The sequence below is a fragment of the Hemibagrus wyckioides genome, linkage group LG05 (assembly GCF_019097595.1).
Source record: "Hemibagrus wyckioides isolate EC202008001 linkage group LG05, SWU_Hwy_1.0, whole genome shotgun sequence".
In the NCBI taxonomy this organism is placed as follows: Eukaryota; Metazoa; Chordata; class Actinopteri; order Siluriformes; family Bagridae; genus Hemibagrus; species Hemibagrus wyckioides.
This window is the reverse complement of record NC_080714.1, coordinates 22,079,139-22,100,423: the sequence shown is the minus strand read 5'-3', so window position 1 is coordinate 22,100,423 and position 21,285 is coordinate 22,079,139. Positions and strand designations below refer to the sequence as shown.

The window sequence follows — 21,285 nt, the reverse complement described above, 5'->3', positions numbered from 1 at the left end:
TATAGTTATATTTTAATGTTGTGCAAGAAATAAGTTTGTCTGCTATTATTGCAGTGATTTCCTTACCTGCCTCTTTTTTCCTTCATCTATTTTAAAGTAACTGAGAAAGAAGAGTAGTTTGTCACATTACTGAGAAGGAATTTCTACATGGCATAACAGCTTTAGAGCTTTATTTGACCTTTAAACAGCTCTGACATTGACTCCTCCTTCCATCATTATTAAATAAACATTTTCTCGTTTAAAAAGCCTTTTTTTAACTTCATTTATTATTAAAATAAAATGCTTTAAATAACATTTCGTTCATGAAAATACTGCTCACTACATGAATGTACATGTATGAGTGCAGTATTATAAATGACAACATGCTCATCAAGCACTTTATTAGGAATATCTGTAGACATGCTCATTTAATGATGTGGCAAAAGCTCAATGAAAACCATATAGATTTAAGACTCAGCTAATGTCCACATCAAACTTCAAACTGAAGATAAATGTGATCTTGGTGACTAACCGTGGCATGGCTGCTGGTGCCTAGTATTTTAGAAACTGCTGATCGCCTGAGATTTTCATGCACAGCAGTCTCTAGAGTTTACACAGAATGGTGTGAAAAACAAAAACAAAGAGGCATCCACTGAGCGGTGGCTCTGCAGAAGGAAAACAGCCATGTCGATAAGACAGAGGTAAGAGCAAAATGACCAGACTATTTCAGTGTAATGAGAAGTCTACAGTAACTCAAATATCCACTCTTTACACCTGTGATTAGCAGAAAAGCATCAAGGCATCTCAGATTGCGTAACAGAAAACAATGAGGTGGATGGACTACAAGACCACAATAGGCTTCAATCCAGTCAACCAAGAATAATAATCTGAGACTCCAGTGCACAGGTTCACCAAAATTTAGACGGTTGAAGAAAAAGCCTAGTGGCGTTGTCTGTCCTGCACTGAAAGGTCCTTCAGTGAAGACTGAGATCTGATACCTTTTGTTACTGCGAAGCTAATACCAAAGCTGCCTTTAGTCTTGACCATAGATAATTTTAATAGTGTCCACATCTTCCTCCTTGAGATGTGTTTTATCCAACTCATCCTTGAATGGGGAGAAGAGACTTGCATTTACTCTGCTTATCCATTCCGCAATCATCTTAGTGGTATAATACACCTCCTCTTCATCCTCCATCCCTTGGTTCCTCTCCTCTTCTCTCTTCATGTGCGAGCTATGAGATTCCGTCTCAATGGCCGAGTCCGAGAGATGCTGTGAGTGTCGTTTGGTGTCGCACGCGCTCACTGAGTCCTTAATCCTTTTTGTTATCACTCCACTGTCATTAGAGCTCAGGTTCTTCTTATCCAAACCTAGATGCCCCCTGGAAGGGGTAGGTGTCATAGCTGAAGGTTTCATCCATGCCCTCTTCTTCTCCTCTCGCCGTAGAAGAGGACTCTGTGAATCCTGAGTGCACTCAGTCACCCTGAACGGAGCCAGACTTCTGCAGATCATGTCCACTGTGCTGGTTAACTGAGCTCGCTCCTTTTGCCTACATATTAATGTCCTGACGCTTCTCGCACCGTTAGATGATACGCCCGCTTTCTTTCCCGTTTCTAAAGCATGCTGACTCGATATGCAACTTTTTGCTCCACGTACCGTACCTACTCTCAAACCACATATCGGAGGAAGCGAGTTGCTTGTGACGAGCGCGTTCACATCGTCTTCTTTAGTTTCATCTTCCTGTGTGTTTTGCAACACGACCTGTCGAGGTTTCAGGATGAAATCTTGAGCTTTGCTGCTTTGTTTCTCCTGTATTTGAGAAGAACCATTCAATGTTACAGGTGCAAACCGGTATGCAGAGTGGCTGCCTTCCTTCGCAGAGTCAAGCTGTTTAAAACGACCCGCCTGGACTTCTAGATCTTCATCAGGTCCGTTCCAAGTCCATCTTGTCTTTCTGTCCCAGGCTTGCTTCCTTATTAGATGATTAGCTGCTTGAATGGTCCTCATAGCTTGTTTATAAATATAATGTATATCTTTAGATAGTCAGGTTGTTTCATGTGTTGCGTGGCATGATGCGAGCCAAAGTCTTGTCTGGAGCTCCCTTCTCACGTTTTATAATCTCTTGCCCTATCAGCTTCATGTATCTAGTCCGCTGCCAGTCATTTGATCTGTAACCTTATCCGGTGCTTTCACAGTGAGCCATGAATCACCAACCAAACCTGAGCCGTGATCCTCAGTGATCCTCCTCTCATTTAAACAAAGATTTTGATGTGTAATTTTATAAAGAAGGAAAATAATTAGAAGGTTGTTAACTAGCCTTTCAGTCTCTGTGTGGCTTAGTGAGGTTTTTGTAACAGGAATTATGTAAAGACAATCTCTATACTCACCTGAAAAGTGACCTGTGATTCTGTTTAATATGCTTGCATTCAGAAAAAGTTAAAACCATAAAAGAAAAACCAGGAAACAAACAGCAATAGATTTGAAGTTTATTTATTTAGTGATAAGTGCTTAGTTGAATATTTTTTCCTCATACTAGTAGCTGTTGCTTTATTCTATTTGTAATGGCCAGATTGAATGGCAATGAATAAACTGTTTAAAAAAAGAAAATGAAATTAAGTACAAATGAGTAAAAAACTGAAAGATATTGTACAGTTTTTAACAGAAAACTTTACTAATAATTACAGTCAAGTGCAAAAGTTACCAAAATTATGAATTTTAAAAAAAGGTAAAGATTTAAGGGAGCTATTTAGTCTGTTGGGTTTCATAGATTCTTAGAAATAATTAGGACCTGTTACAGATATTATCTATTAACTCGATTAGCTTTTAGATCCTCTAGTAACATTTTTTTAGATTCTCTATTAACATTTGACCCCCTACACATTCTTTTAGACATCTGTTTTAACCATGTCACGTGTCATTTAGATCATATCTAGAGACAGGGAGGCTCAGGGCAAAACTCACACACTTTCAGTTAGCTCTTTTTGTTGCTCTGGGATTGTAGTGGGTCCCAGTAACACTGGTGAGGGACATCAGTCCATCACAGAGCACACGTTCTGTTTCTTTTAGCCAATCCACAGACATGTATGTTTTTGAGAGGTGGGTGAAAACTAGAGAAGAGAACATGCTCAGACACTCTACCCACAGCCAGTAACCTGAGCACCGGATCAAATACGGGAAGCTGAAGCTGTGAGCCAGCAATACCGTGCCAATGAACTGTTCTCATGGTGAAAATATTCATTTTTCTTTTTGTTTTTGTACTATTGTTTTTTTTGCAGAATATGCGCCATTGGAATTATGTTACTGATCAACAAATTATAAAACTGAGCATCCACCCAGAAACCATGTGAATACAAACTTTTGCACCGGACAATAACTACTGTTTAAAAACTGAGTATGAAAGTTTACAGTATACCTATGGATGCTGGTCTTTTACACACAGCTACTAGTTTAACACAGCTTTCACGGGTTGTCTGTTGAAGCTGGTTACCGGATGATGGTCAGATGCCTGACGTCAGAGGTCAGGTCAGTTTTGGATGGGTACAAGACCTTCAGATTACCCTCCTCATCCACCACCTTCACCTGCACCACGCTCAGCTCAGCTGAGGCCAAGCCGTCTGTCGCTGGGTTAGAGGCGGAGTCCGCCTCGTCATCTGAACAGGGATCCTCTCTATTGTCAGAGGTAAACTTATTCAGCTCCGCCATTTTCTTAAAGACAAAGAGAAAGCAGAGTTAGAAAAAGGAGATGTCTTGAACCGGTTTGATGGAAACCAGAAATTACTGAGTGCCACAAAAGTCACAGAATCTTTATTAACTCAATTATAAATTACTGATCCATTCGGGAATTAATTATTCAGGCAACATAATGGATATGTAGGCAAAGACAAAAGAAATAAACAGATCTTTTCCCCTTATTTTCATATAAGCCATGTACATTTTTGCATTAGATATATTGCACAAAAAAGGGTCTACATTTCCAAAGGCTTATTTCTGTTACATAGAAGAACACAATGAAATAAATCCTGTGGACTTCACTGTATTTTTGTTTTGTAAGCGCTTGTATGGATGTATATTTGTAACATCTATCTATCTATCTATCTATCTATCTATCTATCTATCTATCTATCTATCTATCTATCTATCTATCTGCTAGACTATACAGTGAAACGTTCATTATTCAGAAAGTCGAGATCACATTTTGCCGGATGTTAAATATTCAGTAGGAATGAGCTAATGCATCAATGTCAGACGAACGGTTCTGTTTCTATCAGAGTAGAAATCTCACAGCCACTACTCAGGCCAAATACTGAGTTCCTCCCTTTCAGACAAACACTTTTCACTTAAAAGAAAGTATTAAAAGAAAGAACAAGATGACCAGGACATCAGGTTTCGAAGTCAAGAAACAGTATGAGAATATACCCTTATACAAATCATCAGATTATGCTTCAGAAAGGTTTTGTCTAATTTTGCAAAAGAGAAAAAAAAATAAGACTGAACAAATAAATACTGAACCACATCTGGCAAGTGTGCACCTGTACATGTGACCACACCCTTTGAACCATATAGTATGATCCCCAGACATGGTTACCTTGTTTGTGTGTTTATAGATGTGTGTATGACTGACTTCCTGTGTATGTGCCTGAACGTGTTGCTGCTATGAGCTCACTGCTTCCACTAGAATATAAGAACTTAAGGCTTGGCTGTGAAAAGAGCCATAAACTGATCCATTATGACTAATTACCTGAAAGATGTCACTGTAATGACACATGCCAGCCAATGTTATTATCCATAGAAATGGGAAATAAACCAGCTTTTTTAATGTCAGGACATTATAATCCAGGCTCTTATCTTGAAACACACAAATGTTCTTAACAATTATCATGAAAAACATGCAGGATTACACACTATTAGGTCAGCCCCAATGTGCCCCAAACACTATAAAAATAAATTAAAAAGAATTTTATGAACTGTATAAAAATGACATAAAAACAATTTCATGTTTCTAAGTCCAAATATGGTCAGAACTACAAATATGCAGCAGCTTGGTCATGTGTATTCGCAATAAAGATCATCACTGGGATTTTTCTTGGGGGTAAAATACTTACATGTATGTAAAATAGCTCTGCTGAAAATTAGTCTATGTGTAGGCTATAAGCAATGTCACCTTGGTGGCAAAACATTTTTGAAAATAGTTTTTCTTATGTTTTGAATTGCCGCAGAATTTCTGCCAATCCCCAAATTATGAATATGATTGGCAAATCAGTTTTGTTTTTCCCCCACTGAGACGCCATGGGGATGCAAACTTTTACACTTTTCAAAATTATTGTTTAAAAGACCCAGTATAAAATATAAAAACAATTTCATATGCAATCCTGCAAATATATGCAGCTGCTTGGCCATGTATCCATCCCATGAAGATCATTAATAGAATTTTCCTGATGAAATAAAGGTAAAATACATAAATTTAGGTGAAAAGGCTAGGCTAGTTGGATCCGAATAAAACATGTGACCTTAGAAAATATTAAGCAATCACTACCTACTGCACGTCAGTACTGTTTGAACAAAATATATACAGGATACAAAACAAAAAATCTAAAGTTCACCATGTTGCATAAACTACAGTCCTAAGTGGTGCATCCTGTAGCATCATTATACATCAATGCTCACAAATGCAAACTTTATGTGATTCTATGTGATTCTTACTATAATGAGCACGTCCATGACGTCCTTACAGGTTTGTAAACTTGTAGAGCTTGTGACCTCTAGGAAAAGCTCACGTGTGGTCTTTTTTATCTAGACAGAAAGAAAATAAGAGGAGAAGAGGTAAATTATTGGGAAAGAAAAGCCTGTTCTTGTGACTGAGGCTGTATAATGTACAGTGCATGACATTTTAGCTAGATCACTGCTTTCTTATATGAACTCATACAAGGTAAATGAATTACACAGTAATGGTGTGACTGTGCAAAAATATTCATTAAGATTAAACAAGACTGCAGTTAGTGTTGGAATCTATACTGAAGCATAAATCATTTGTTGTGTGAAAGGAACATAAAGACATCGATTTAGGAAGTCATTAAAAAGATAAGTAATCTATACCGGTAACACTTGTAATTAAGACTTTTTTACAACACACTTCAACACAATAGCATTATATAACTGCGGTTTGCTCATATGCCCTGCAATATCCTAGCTGTAATTACAGAATTACAGCAGCTTACCTTTGTCCTCTCACTGTTTGTGATTGGAGGGAATGAGATCACATGACCATCAGTATCAACCAGGCAAGGGTAATGATCTTTCCCGTCCAACAGTTGAAGGTACCTGAGAGAGCGAATGAGAATCAACTCTTTGACTCCAAATGTATGAATTAAGTACAAATCACGTCACCTTCAATCAAAAGCTAGAGCGGCCTTGGAAATCTACACAATCTGCTGAAAAATGAGAAATATTTTGGTTATCCAAAAGTCCAAAACAGCTAAATAATACTTAACATTGTTAGATGTTACCTTCATTCTTCTGTCTGGACCTTAAAACATAAAAATAATTTTGCCCTACTAACTTTAGCCCTCTTTGCCCATGTTTCTGTGCAATTTCAACGCTTGTTACATACGTGATATATATATCATTCGATTACGTTTCAATTTATAAACAAACAACACAAAGTCAAGTGCCAAAATATTTAGAAATTCAACATTTAATTAAAAATTGTTTTCTTTGAATTTCTACAAATGGAAACTAAATCATAAAATTACGACATAAAACTTAGCCTATGACGTCAAAGGACTAAAACCTGTTACGTGGTGAACAGGAGATGAGTTTTAAAATTCACCGCAACTTGGATTCATTTTGGCAAAGAAAAAGATTCAATATTGTATCTGCTGAATCAGTCATATACAAAAGACACATTAGCTGTGTTTGTATATCCTACTACCCGAATATATTGTAGGCGAAAAGCAGCATGACAGGTGTAGTGTGTCTGAATTTTCAGCATTCATAAACCAGTAGGTAAGAAATACCCGGATGCTCTGTTGCTTCTGCCAAGATTCTGCAGGATTAAACCAATGGACACTGTTCCATGCTGTAAGGCAAAGGGACTGGCATGGAAATGCTGTCAGAATCAGAAATGGTTGAAGGCAGCATGTCAGCTGTTTTTAAGTGTAGAAAATATTGTGGTTTTTATGTGGTTATTATGATGTCACTAAAAAGTTGCCACCATGGCAAACGTACAGTATAAACAGGAGAGCAGTATGTACTGGATTGAATGCATCCACATAACACAAATTTGGATGCACACTTGGGTATTTAGTAACTCACTTGTGAAGGCCTGACACATTCTGCCTCTTTTTCTGTTTCCTTTGTTCATCTGCTTCTTGCTGGAGCATCTTTAGCAGGTCACCGGCCTTCATCTCCTTACGACCCAGAGGAACTATCTACATTCCCAATATACATATACAGAGAGAGAGAGAGAGAGAGAGAGAGAGAGAGAGAGAGAGAGAGAGAACAAAATTTTAGAGAACAATGACAAGCAAAAAGGTGTTGTGTGGAAAATCATTATACAGTAGTAGGATTGTGCTTTGCAGGAGCGTGTGTTGTAGAAGTAGCAGTTGTGGCACATGCCCAGGTCTTTTAGATCACTCCAACTTAAATGTAAGGCTATGCATTTAAAATGCTGAGTATCACTCAACACAGAGGGTAAAAGAGTGCTATTCTATTGTGGTATTAAAATGCTCTACACTGTGCAGTATAAAGAAGTACAACAGAGCCTTTACTATTGATGCGCGTCACAAAAAGGGTTGATGAAAAGATGTTCCACTCAAACAAAAGTGACCATTTCGAAAGCACAGTTCATGTATTATTAAAGCCCCAAACCACAACACTAATGAACTTGTGGATAAGAAACTAGACCCCACACCATTCATAAAAAAAAGCTTTACATAGCAGATTGCATAAAATATACATGCATCTTCCCAGCTGGCTCTCATGTATGCAGTGTGTGGTGATTGTGATTGGATTGTAACTCAGGGGCAAAGGTCTGTTTCATAGATTCAGGTACAAAATGTAAAGGTAGGTAGGGGAAATGACCCTTCATAGCACTAGTGTCTTAAGTAAGGTGTTGGGTTGGGACAAACCATAAGACAAGCTACAGTATGCTGTGGGATCAATTCTATACATTTCTGGAACCGGACTGGTGGGATAACTACTACTACTACATTTAAAATTCCCTAAATTCATATTCTGATGTTTAAGGTGGTGGAGATGTTTAACATGTCACTCCGAAATCAAAATCTTTCTCCATTCATACCCTCAGAACATCAGGAGGTCTGGCATCATACTGTAGAGGGCCTTTCAGTGAGCTCAGGTCATGAGTTGCAATAGTAGCTGTTGTCCTTTTGCCACAAATGTCATCATGAAGTTTGGTCTAAAGAGAACAAAAGAGGTTTTTGTTTTAAAGATAAAAACAAAGCTGAGACATCAGTGCAAAACAAATAATGTCAGCAAACACTTCTTTCATTTAACCATATTGAGGCTGAGCCATGTTGGTTATCTTTGCAATATTTCATTACCTGAGCTGCCAAGAATCTCTTGAGTGCATTTCCTGGTTTCAGATTCATGCCTTTAACGATGCAGCACACGATATACGGCCGCACGTCCTTCACCTGAGTGGAGACTTTCACCGTCATGGCAGAGGGGGAATCAGATATATGAAGGATTTTAACAACCATTTTTTTCAACTCATCCATTGCATCCTCTTCCCCCTTTTTATCCCTCTGTTTAGCAGCATTCTTCTTTTTAGAGACATTACGATTCCTGTCACTCTGCTCAGCACCATCTGCATCGAGCTGCTTGCCCTTTCCTTTCCCTCGACCCCCGACTCTCAGGTAGTCCAGCACCGACTTAGTCTGGCAGCCATTCACCATCTTCTCCAGCCGCTTGTCCTTCAGCTTGTTGCCTTTGAAGTTGATGTCCTTCAGCTTGGGGCAGTCAGCCAGCTCAAATGGGATTTCGCTGAGCTTGTTGTTGGAAAGGTCCAACACCTTAAAAAAGAAATTGGTTAAAGTACTGTAAGTGTATCAGGCTCATTATTATAAGACTAAATTAAACATTAAAACATTTTCTCTGGACTGGAGTGGGGTATCAAAACAATACACACACATATATATATATATATATATATATATATATATATATATATATATATATATATATATATATATATATATATATATATATACATACACACAGGTGCAAACAGCAGTCTGGCATATATATCAGAAAAAACGAAAGAAAGAAAGAAAGAAAGAAAGAAAGAAAGAAAGAAAGAAAGAAAGAAAAAGAAAGAAAGAAAGAAAGAAAGAAAGAAAGAAAGAAAGAAAGAAGGCAGTGACATAAGGAAAGAAGAAAGGAAACAGTAAGGAATGAATGAAAGACAAAATAAATGAAAAAGAAGGTTCATCCAATAAACACGTGACTGGCTGATTGAATAAATTGAGTGAGTGAGGGGAGAGAGAGAGAGAGAGAGAGAGAGAAGGCAGTGACATAAGGAAAGAAGAAAAGGAAAAAGGAGGGAATAAATGAAAGAATGAATAAATTAAAAAAAAGGAAAGTCCACTTTATTTCAAGTCCACAAATTATTTCATGAAAAGAAACAAAGGTTGATCCAAGTAAACACGTGACTGATTGATTGTCTGAATAAATGAATAAATTGAAAGAAAGAAAGAAAGAAAGAAAGAAAGAAAGAAAGAAAGATAAAGGAAATAAAGTAAGAAAAGAAAGAAGGTTGATCCAAGAAAACATGTGACTGACTGAATAAATGAATAAACAGAACAAATTTATAAGAAAGAAAGAAAGAAAGATCCAAGAAAACATGTGACTGAATAAATGAATAAACAGAATGAATGAATGAATGAATAAGAAAGAAAGAAAGAAAGAAAGAAAGAAAGAAAGAAAGAAAGAAAGAACTGTTATTGAGTAACCTCTGATTTACTCAAAGGGTATCTAAGTCTACATCCAGAGTTCTTTAAAGCTGCTCTATAATTGTTTGTTATTTTAGTGAATTATCATGAGTATAATTAAAGACGCTAGAATTTAAGTGAATATTGTGGAGAAGCAGACCTTAAGCGCCAGTAGGTTGTGGATGTCAGTGCTTAATTGCTCGATGCTGTTTTCAGACGCGATGACGGTATTAAGCAGCTCCAGTTTGGAGGAGCACAGGTCTTCAGGAAGACAAACCAGCGCGTTCTTCCCCACGTTGATGCTGGACAGCTTGGTGCAGCGGCTTAACCCGTCCGGAAGCGCCGCGATGCTGTTACAGCTCACATTCAGCGTGGTCAGCTCGCTGAGTGAACAGATCTCCTCTGGTAAAGCCTGCAGCTCGTTCACTGACAAGTCCAGGACTTTCAGCGATTTCAGCTCTCCGATACTTTTAGGCACTGCTGAGATCTTGTTCCTGCAGAGGATGAGGCTCTGCAGGTGAGACAGGTTTCTAATGTTTTCATGGAGCTCGCGCAGACTCGGACACTGACTGATTTCTAGGTAGTTGAGAAGGTTCAGGGTATAAAGCCTCAGGTGGATCCCGCCGCTTGTCTTTATTTTCTCATCGACTGCAGCGCCGTGAAGAACCAACTCTCGTCTGTTTTCTTTTTCAGCCTTTTCGATTTCTGTCCAAACAGCCAAATTCTCTGCCGCCATAGTGCCAAACAAACGCCACACCGGAAAGACTAAGACAATTCTTTCCGGGGGAGTTGGGGTGGATTTACGATTTATTTAAAACTTTATTGTTGTAAAGTAGTAACACCTACAGAACACCCATAAAATGTTATCTTCACCAATAAATATTAATATATGTAAATATATATAAAACATAAAGATGTAAGACTAGGCCAGAAAAAAAATACATATGCCAGAGGAGACACAGAATGCGCATGCGCAAAGCTTACAGTTGTCAAATAGTGGTTTTGGGGATGACATGGAACTAACAAGTTGTCATTGTATTTGGGTAAATATATTTAAAACCGCTTTTTTTTGTCTTCCTCGGATTATATAATGAAAGCTATATTTTCATTTAGGTTTTTGTAAGGTGTCCGCCGTTCATTTAAAAGCTTCTTAGCACTGACACTAGTTGCTGGTTTGTTTATCATTAGGGTTTAAGTCAGCTGTGTTCGCTTAAAACGACTTATCCAGCCACCATATAGGTGTGATTTGATAAATGTGTGAATGTAACACAATGCAGTAATATATTTTAGACAAAACTAAAAGGCTAGGCTTGGGGTTGCTGTGCCGTTTTGTTACAGCTCGTTGCTAAGACTAACAATGTCTTAACAAATCACAACACTGCAGCCTCCGGGTTAGTGCAGTCTGTACGCGACACACAGAGGTCAGGGATGGACACTACACACTGCCATGACATCTGTCTCGGTGTTGTTCACAAGACTTTTTAATTCATGCACTGACCTCGCTACTAACCTCCTATATTTATTATCCAGGTATTTAACTTTATAATATCTCCTTTTATAAAGGTATATTTCAAGACTTATGAATTTAAAGCGTCATTAGGCCTTAGTCTTTACTTATCCTAGACCTAATACATAACCGGATAAACATACACCGATCAGGCATAACATTATAAGTGCTGAAGAGAATAACATTGATTATCTCTTCATCATGGCACGTTAGTTGGTGGGATATGTTAGGCAGCAAGTGAACATTTTGTCCTCAAAGTTGATGTGTTAGAAGCAGGAAAAATGGGCAAGCGTTAGGATTTGAGCGAGTTTGACGAAGGGACAAATTGTGATGTCTAAACGACTGGATCAGAGCAGCAGTGGTCAGTATCTATCAAAAGTGAAAAGGAAAGAACAGTGGTGAACCGACGGCAGGGTCATGGGCGGCCAAGGCTCATTGATGCACGTCGGGAGCGAAGGCTGGATTGTGTGGTCTGATCCATCAGACAAGCTACTTTTGATCACATTGCTGAAGAAGTTAATGTTGGTTCTGATAGCAAGGTGTCAGAATACAGAGTGCATCACAGTTTTTGCATATGGGGTTGCATAGCTGCAGAACAGTCTGGGTGCCCATGCTGACCACTGTGCACAACTGAAAGTGCCAACAATGGGCATGTGAACATCAGAACTGGACCATGGAGCAATGGAAGAATGTGGCCTAGTCTGATGAATCTCATTTTCTTTTACATCATGTGGATGGCCGGGTGCGTGTCCGTCGCTTACCTGGGGAACACATGGTACCAGGATGCACTATGGGAAGAAGGCAAGTCGGCAGAGGCAGTGTAATGCTTTGGGCGATGTTCTGCTGGGAAACCATGGGTCCTGCCATCCATGTGGATGTTATTCTGACACGTACCACCTACCTAAGCATTGTTGCAGACCATGTATACACTTTCATGGAAACGGCATTCTCTGATGGCTGTGGCCTCTTTCAGCAGGATAATGTGCAGTGCCACAAAGTAAAAATGGTTCAGGAATGGTTTGATGAGCACAAAAAGTTTAGGGTGTTGACTTGGCCTCCAAATTCCCCAGCTCTCAATCCAATCTGTTGGATGTGCCTGACCAACAAGTCCATGGAGGTCCCACCTTGCAACTTACAGGAATTAAAGGATTTGCTGCTAACATCATGGTGCCAGATAACACAGCATACCTTCAGGGATCTATTGAAGTCCATGCCTCGACGGGTCAGGGCTGTTTTGGCAGCAAATGTGGGACCAACACAATATTAGGCAGGTGGTCATAATGTTATGCCTGATCAGTGTACAAGCAATAACTTTATGTAGGCTTAGTGGTTAGCATGTTTGCCTCACACTTCCAGGATTTGGGGTTCGATTCCCATAACTATCCTGTGTGGACAGAATTTGTCCACAGGGGTTTCCTCTGGGTACTCTGGTTTCCTTCCCTCAGTGCTGTAGGCAGATTGGCGTCACAATAATGTCTATAGTGTGTGCATGGGTGTGTGAGTGTGCGTGGTTTTGCCCTGGGATGGGTTTTGCTTGTAACCTTTTGCTTGCAATTCAACACACAGTCTTTTTGGTTAAGAGCCAACTTAGCACATCTTGATTTCACAATTTTATTATTCTCTTCCTTGCAAAGATAATTCAGATTTATTAAATGATTAGCCTCTGCTCAGCCCTTTTCAAGTCATTTTACAGGTTTTTGTGACTATTTAGACCTTTGTTCTGACTGGGTTATTTCAAAATGTTGATGATTTTCTCCTGAAGCCGTTCTTCTGAATTTGTGCACTGGGCTATTATTCTGCTAGAAGAGGAAATTTTAAAGATTGAGAGATTACCTCTATCCTCATTAGAGCCACAGTCTTAGCTAAAGTGAAGTAGCCCTATAGCATGATGCCTGTAGAAAAATGGTACATTGTGCGTATGGTGTGCTTTGCGTGTTCTTTTTGAATGCACATCATGTCTCATCATGCAGTCGTGAGTGTTTGGCTAAATTTAGGTGGGCTGAGAAGAAAGGGCTTCTGTCTAGCCACCTGTCCCCATAGCCCAGACTATGACGTATACAGCAGGTTGTTGCACAAGCATGGATCAAAGATCTGATATGATTTTATCTTGGATTCATTTTTACATATCATGACTCAAATGGACGAGTGCAGACTTTGTTTATCAACTGCATCTGATGAAGTGCAAACGATGCATAAGCCTCCATATTTCACCATCATTGTGCGATCACACAGGCCCATTCAAAGCAGTTTTATTCTGTATGTCAGTGGACAGATAAAGCCATCTGTACTTGACGTGGACCTGGGGCAGCTTCCTGTTTGGCCCATCCATGAAAACAGGGTCATTATTAACGTTATTATTCTGAAAGAAAAAAATATTAAAATTTAACCTTTAACCTGAAGACTTTAAATTAATATTACATACCACTATTGGTGGTGGGGTTTTTTTGTTTTTTGTTTTTTTTGTTGTTGTTTGTTTGTTTTTTTTGGAAGATTGTTTAGTCTTTAGAAAATAAAATCTTCAAGGCTAAAACTGTTGGAAGTTCCACAGCTTCATCCCCATCATCACCTGGATCTACCTGTCTGTTAACAGCACAGAGGAGCACGATGCCACGTAAGATAGGGTTTACTGTGATCAGCTGGTCTGGTCATGAGGAGAATTACAGTGCCAGAGAGTTGATGGTTCATGCCCCTACTGTCAATGGCTGGAGATCTGCCAGGTAAATATTGCTGTGGGAAAGAGCAATGTGATTATCTGTATGACAGAATTAAATGTCAGTGAAATTAGGTATGGCAAGCAGGGATAGGATAAAGCTCCTACAGACAGGTGTTTGTTTAAAGGTTTTTATGCAGTAACTGATTATTCTAATAAACACAAAGTAAGCACAAAGTAGTATGTTAAGTATGATAAGGAACTGTAAAATAGTTCTAGAGTCCAGTTATAAAAAAGCAGCAACACCCAATAGACCTAAAGATAATGTAACATGTCATTACATGCAGGTCACAATGCCCAGCTCTAATTTTAGGCCTTGTGATCTAAAACACGAGCTAGTATGTATTTGAAATTGTGACTTTTTTAGCTATTTTTTCAACACAAAAATTTCATCCTAGAAGGTTTTCCCAATAAATATAGCCAAGGGCTGCCTACTTTAACAGAGGAAGAGAGGTAGAGGAAGTGACCAGCCACAGACCTTTTCTGCAACCTATAGACAAAAATCTTTTATCGTGAGGTTCTGGTAGCTCTTTTCAGTCCTGTGGACATACACTATATTGCCAAAAGTATTCGCTCACCCATCCAAATAATCAGAATCAGGTGTTCCAATCACTTCCATGGCCACAGGTGTATAAAATCAAGCACCTAGGCATGCAGACTGTTTTTACAAACATTTGTGAAAGAATGGGTCGCTCTCAGGAGCTCAGTGAATTCCAGCGTGGAACTGTGATAGGATACCACCTGTGCAACAAATCCAGTCGTGAAATTTCCTCGCTCCTAAATATTCCACAGTCAACTGTCAGCTGTATTATAAGAACGTGGAAGTGTTTGGGAACGACAGCAACTCAGCCACGAAGTGGTAGGCCACGTAAACTGACGGAGCGGGGTCAGCGGATGCTGAGGCGCATAGTGCGAAGAGGTCGCCAACTTTCTGCAGAGTCAATCGCTACAGACCTCCAAACTTCATGTGGCCTTCAGATTAGCTCAAGAACAGTGCGCAGAGAGCTTCATGGAATGGGTTTCCATGGCCGAGCAGCTGCATCCAAGCCATACATCACCAAGTGCAATGCAAAGCGTCGGATGCAGTGGTGTAAAGCACGCCGCCACTGGACTCTAGAGCAGTGGAGACACGTTCTCTGGAGTGACGAATCGCGCTTCTCCATCTGGCAATCTGATGGACGAGTCTGGGTTTGGCGGTTGCCAGGAGAACGGTACTTGTCTGACTGCATTGTGCCAAGTGTAAAGTTTGGTGGAGGGGGGATTATGGTGTGGGGTTGTTTTTCAGGAGCTGGGCTTGGCCCCTTAGTTCCAGTGAAAGGAACTCTGAATGCTTCAGCATACCAAGACATTTTGGACAATTCCATGCTCCCAACTTTGTGGGAACAGTTTGGAGCTGGCCCCTTCCTCTTCCAACATGACTGTGCACCAGTGCACAAAGCAAGGTCCATAAAGACATGGATGACAGAGTCTGGTGTGGATGAACTTGACTGGCCTGCACAGAGTCCTGACCTCAACCCGATAGAACACCTTTGGGATGAATTAGAGCGGAGACTGAGAGCCAGGCCTTCTCGTCCAACATCAGTGTGTGACCTCACAAATGCGCTTCTGGAAGAATGGTCAGAAATTCCCATAAACACACTCCTAAACCTTGTGGACAGCCTTCCCAGAAGAGTCGAAGCTGTTATAGCTGCAAAGGGTGGACCGACGTCATATTGAACCCTATGGATTAGGAATGGGATGTCATATCTTAAGTTCATATGCGAGTCAAGGCAGGTGAGCGAATACTTTTGGCAATATAGTGTATAACTCCAAAAAGCTCATTGGAGTTCCAAATTTTCACAAATATTTGCAAATAAGAAAGCAGTGAAAGATAATGAGACTATAGAAGCATGAAAAGTGTGTGAAATGTTAAATAAACGTCTGTTATTCAGCCCTGATTATTTTCAGTGTAAAATGTGATAGCCCCATTAAATTATGTGAACTTATCTCGTCTCTTCTCTTAAACACTGATTGTCATGACAAGTTTTGGATATTTGAACTCAAGTTTTCAAAAAATTAAACATGAAACAAAGGTTACCTTCAAGTTGGGTTTACAGCAGGTGAGCTTTAGTTTCTAACCATCTTGAGATGTCTTACAGTGTTCCTGACAGTGCTCATTAATCTTAATGGGTTTGCTGTTGCTGTGTGTAGGTTCTGTCCTTTCCCACAGGAGATCACACTACAGATGGTGGAGCGATGTCGCATCAGGAAGCTACAGCTGCTGGCTCATCAGTACCTGATCTCTGCCAAGGTGGAGTTCCACATTGGGGACAGAGAACCAGTTTCTCCCAATCGCCTTCAGCAGTTCCGCAGACTTGGGTTAGTTCCAGTAACGCACTGCTGCTTGCTTCATACTCAGACTTACACTGGACAAATAAAAAGAGTTATTGTGAACATTTTGAAATAGAAATGTAATGTAAAGACTCATGTTTTGAGGAAGTAGTAAAACTTGTAAATGAGTGACCTGATGCACTGCTTAATCCCCTGTATTATGCAGGTACGTGTCACTGTCCTCTAATGAAAAGACGGGTTTCAGAGCACGAGAATTGAAGTCAGTTCATGTAGATGCCGTTGGGACATATCTGAAGCTTACCTTTCACAAAAACCATGTCAATCAGCACAACATCTACAACCAGGTATCCGTTATCCCTAGAAACTATGTTCCGTTATACTGTAAGCCTTTGTTTTTAAAGCTGAAGAGCACAGGTTAGAATCTAGAGATTTGGCAAGAGATTGTAAGCAGTTTGCTGATGATATTTGTAATGTCATATATGTAATGGCTCTTCATCCAACTTCTGGATGAATTTATCCAGCATGCAAGTATGGTTTATGGATTTAAAAAAAAAGATGTATTGTGATTGTGCTATATACGTTCCAGTCTCTGTATGTTTTAAATCTTCTTTTAAAAAACATAAATATCAACCCATATTCATTTTTTTTGTTTTTTTCGATCAATGCAATACAGTAATTTAGAAAAACACAGTCATCTGTACTCTGTGATCCAGTGTAATACTCAAAAAAGACTGTAGATTGCTATTACCAATGTTACAGTATCTGTATGACCGCAGCTAATATGGACATGTGGAAGTCCATTCAGATTTGAACGGATCCCAAATTCTCTCGTGACTCAAACCATCTGCTTATTTCCTGTTTAATTAAAAATACTACTATTATAATCTCTCAGGATTTATTTTCTCCCCCTCTAATTCCAGGTCGCATTGGTGGCTATAAATATATTAGGCGACCCGGTGGACTGCAGTGATAGCACCCCAATAGTAAGTGAATTTAAAAGCATGAAATACACCTTAGTGCCACCAGGTGGTGCAGACTGTTTAAGCTTATAATCAGAATTCCGAAACCTCCAGACAGATAGGTATATTATGTATGTGATATCCAGACAAGTGATAACTTAAAGGAAAAAAAACTGCCATCTTGAGTCTTGGTAAGATGCTGGCCCACCATGTGACACCAATACAGCTTCGCTAAGTGCCTTAGCTTCTACAAGACTCTGGAATTATTCTGAGTAAATTTATAGGATGATTTTATTACAGTCGGAAATCTGACCCAAGCTGACTTGAAATTAAACCACATTGAATGGACATCGATGAGTTCTTTCACTCTCAGTTTGCTCTCTGTTTTTCTCACATATTCTGGTTTTGCTTCCCTAAAAATCTCCTCTGTGTTCTGGTAATCTCTATATTTAGAGATATCTGCCAGAGGGTCAGTTTCTTATATTTTCGGTCAGTAATAATATCTATATTTGTTAATGTTGGGTCAGAAAGGCGCCAGGCATTCAAACAATAATAGTGGCATGAACTTGAAATTGAAATACAAGGCAACAAAGGGCAAAGAAATTCCTGAGATAAAAATACATAGTATTAGTAAGCACATAGTAATAGTAAAATAGTATTAGTAATAGTAAAATACATAGAACATGGGTATAACCTTTCATGTATGTAGATAATACTCCTTTATAAAAGAAGCAAGATTTTTATCTAAATATATATTAATGCCAGATGAACAGTTAAAATATCTTGCACATACTTTTATATGGATTATATTGCTATTGAGTTACCAATTAGATATGTTCAGGTTAACATTCATAAGATCTTTAAACAACTACGTAATGTCTATTTTCAAGACTGTGTTTTTTTTCTGACTGCAGGAACGTTATTTGTACCCATGTTTATTACTTTGCCCTTGTTTTCCTTCAGCCAAGCAGAGATCAGCTGATTGATCAGTACATTAGTAGCACACAGCACAGCTCCTCGCTGGATGGCTCTTATTTAGGGTAAAGGTTCTGTTGTATTTGTGTACTTTTTTCCCACTCTGGCTAAAATGGATCTTTTGTGTTGAACATGATGGGTTTATTTTGAGAGAAATGAAAGAAGAAAAAAACATCTGCTTTTCTGTTAAAGCTCTTAAAGACCATTTCTGTGTCTGCAGGTATACACATGAGTCTGTCTCGCCATTGGATGACTTAGCGTTTGATATGTATCAGGATCCTGAGGTTGCCCATATCATTCGCCTCCTGGACAATAAGAAACAAGAAATGGTCCGATTAGAGAGATACCATCTGGCGAAAAAGCTCAAACAGGCCATAGCAGATCTACAGAAGGTAATTTCCCCTGAACCATAATGAAATAATTTAAACTTCTCATGCTTATTATAGTCCCATCTCACAATCATCTCCTCAACTAGTCATTTCTGAAGTTGCTCACATCTCTGTAGGAACCATGTCAAAACAGTGGTGCCTGCTGTTTTCAGTTTTGTCTGATTTTTAATTCTGAATTTTAATTTGTCTTGTTTATGAGGGACTTGCTTCCTTTGATTTTGGACACAGATCACAGTAATAGACATGGCTAGACTGTACTTCACCAGTGATGCTTCACAAAACTTTCTTTTTACATGTATTTGCATACCAGTGGCATGTTTGTTGCCACTTTTGTAATATGTTTCTTCTTTCTTTACTGGGAAACTTTCTATTTCTATTAGTTCATCTGTCTTAAAAAAAAAAATGACACATGCACTTGTAGCACGTTTTTCACATTTGCGCTTGTAGCATGGTGCATTCTGGGTTTTTTTTCTCCTAAGATCAGTAGTTGTGCAGCTTTCTTTTTCTCATGTTCAACAAACACAACTGAACAGGTGCTTATGCAACAGTCTTTTAAAATACTAGGTCCTATGGAATTTTAACGGTAATAGGTCTGCCTGCTTTGCCTTTTAATACTTCGCTTAACACAAAGAACATGCTTATCTGATTTAGTCAAATTAAGGCTAGGGCAGAAGATTGCATGACTTGCAACATTCCAGGAATTTTACTTCTGTTATGTAAATGATTCTTGAAATTGTTTCTGAAGACCTCAAGGAACAAACAAATATACAGCTCTGGGGGGAAAAAAAAGAAACCACTGCAAAATAATCAGTTTCTCCACTCAAAAGTTTGGGATCACTTGCATATTTCAGCTTGATTTCAGCTACGGAGGAAGACTCCATCAGCCAAGCCATCTTGTGGATTATCTTGACAAATTGACAGCTAGAATGCCCAGGCTGTAATTGCTATAAAAGGTGTTTTTTTGTTATGAAGGCAAAGTTTGAAGAAAACGTTCATCATTTCCATCAAAATCATTATTTCTAACTCTAAACTCTAACATGTCAGCATGTCCTGTTCTTTTGCAATATTTTGTAATCAGACTAATTTCATGTGTTTTATTGGAAAACAATAAAAATATTATATATGTGTATGTATGTATGTATATATATATATATATATATATATATATATAATATATATATACACTATATTGCCAAAAGTATTTGCTCACCTGCCTTGACTCGCATATGAACTTAAGTGACATCCCATTCCTAATCCATAGGGTTCAATACGACGTCGGTCCACCCTTTGCAGCTATAACAGCTTCAACTCTTCTGGGAAGGCTGTCCACAAGGTTTAGGAGTGTGTTTATGGGAATTTTTGACCATTCTTCCAGAAGCGCATTTGTGAGGTCACACACTGATGTTGGACGAGAAGGCCTGGCTCTCAGTCTCCGCTCTAATTCATCCCAAAGGTGTTCTATGGGGTTGAGGTCAGGACTCTGTGCAGGCCAGTCAAGTTCCTCCACACCAGACTCTGTCATCCATGTCTTTATGGACCTTGCTTTGTGCACTGGTGCACAGTCATGTTGGAAGAGGAAGGGGCCAGCTCCAAACTGTTCCCACAAAGTTGGGAGCATGGAATTGTCCAAAATGTCTTGGTATGCTGAAGCATTCAGAGTTCCTTTCACTGGAAGTAAGGGGCCAAGCCCAGCTCCTGAAAAACAACCCCACACCATAATCCCCCCTCCACCAAACTTTACACTTGGCACAATGCAGTCAGACAAGTACCGTTCTCCTGGCAACCGCCAAACCCAGACTCGTCCATCAGATTGCCCGATGGAGAAGCGCGATTCGTCACTCCAGAGAACGCGTCTCCACTGCTCTAGAGTCCAGTGGCGGCGTGCTTTACACCACTGCATCCGACGCTTTGCATTGCACTTGGTGATGTATGGCTTGGATGCAGCTGCTCGGCCATGGAAACCCATTCCATGAAGCTCTCTGCACACTGTTCTTGAGCTAATCTGAAGGCCACATGAAGTTTGGAGGTCTGTAGCGATTGACTCTGCAGAAAGTTGGCGACCTCTTCGCACTATGCGCCTCAGCATCCGCTGACCCCGCTCCGTCAGTTTACGTGGCCTACCACTTCGTGGCTGAGTTGCTGTCGTTCCCAAACACTTCCACGTTCTTATAATACAGCTGACAGTTGACTGTGGAATATTTAGGAGCGTGGAAATTTCACGACTGGATTTGTTGCACAGGTGGCATCCTATCACAGTTCCACGCTGGAATTCACTGAGCTCCTGAGAGCGACCCATTCTTTCACAAATGTCTGTAAAAACAGTCTGCATGCCTAGGTGCTTGATTTTATACACCTGTGGCCATGGAAGTGATTGGAACACCTGATTCTGATTATTTGGATGGGTGAGCGAATACTTTTGGCAATATAGTGTATATACACAAAGAGAGAGAGAGAGAGTTAGAAGACATTGTAACATGATCAAGCTCT

The 21,285-nt window shown here is 39.5% G+C and overlaps 2 protein-coding genes across 3 annotated transcripts in view; one reads left to right on the top strand and one right to left on the bottom strand.

The window, feature by feature from the left end:
• Window positions 1-2,451: 2,451 nt before the first annotated feature.
• On the bottom strand, window positions 2,452-10,708 carry lrrc47 (leucine rich repeat containing 47). The gene is made up of 7 exons (XM_058390611.1): window positions 10,088-10,708; window positions 8,539-9,009; window positions 8,277-8,393; window positions 7,289-7,404; window positions 6,193-6,295; window positions 5,678-5,767; window positions 2,452-3,682 (listed from the first exon to the last, which is right to left on the bottom strand). The coding sequence occupies exons 1-7, from the start codon at window positions 10,661-10,663 to the stop codon at window positions 3,461-3,463; spliced, it is 1,695 nt and encodes a 564-aa protein (XP_058246594.1). The 5' UTR covers window positions 10,664-10,708; the 3' UTR covers window positions 2,452-3,460.
• A 160-nt stretch (window positions 10,709-10,868) lies between these two features.
• The window catches only part of cep104 (centrosomal protein 104), a 31,890-nt gene continuing 21,473 nt past the window's right edge, over window positions 10,869-21,285 (top strand). The window contains exons 1-7 of one of the 2 annotated variants that reach the window (XM_058390609.1): window positions 10,869-10,970; window positions 14,025-14,151; window positions 16,335-16,502; window positions 16,681-16,819; window positions 17,396-17,458; window positions 18,398-18,474; window positions 18,630-18,801. In XM_058390609.1, the coding sequence (XP_058246592.1) occupies window positions 14,039-14,151; window positions 16,335-16,502; window positions 16,681-16,819; window positions 17,396-17,458; window positions 18,398-18,474; window positions 18,630-18,801 (732 nt within the window). In that variant the 5' untranslated portion in view covers window positions 10,869-10,970; window positions 14,025-14,038. Of the gene's footprint in view, window positions 10,971-13,982; window positions 14,152-16,334; window positions 16,503-16,680; window positions 16,820-17,395; window positions 17,459-18,397; window positions 18,475-18,629; window positions 18,802-21,285 lie in introns of both variants that reach the window. The other variant, XM_058390610.1, reaches the window with a different exon arrangement.

Excerpts from the sequence above, each read along its gene's own strand:
- lrrc47 (XM_058390611.1), bottom strand. The coding sequence starts at position 10,663 with ATGGCGGCAGAGAATTTGGCTGTTTGGACAGAAATCGAAAAGGCTGAA. Across the intron at positions 7,405-8,276 it reads GACCTCCTGATGTTCTGAGG|ATAGTTCCTCTGGGTCGTAA; the intron begins GTATGAATGGAG and ends TTGGGAATGTAG. Across the intron at positions 6,296-7,288 it reads AATGTGTCAGGCCTTCACAA|GTACCTTCAACTGTTGGACG; the intron begins GTGAGTTACTAA and ends TCGCTCTCTCAG.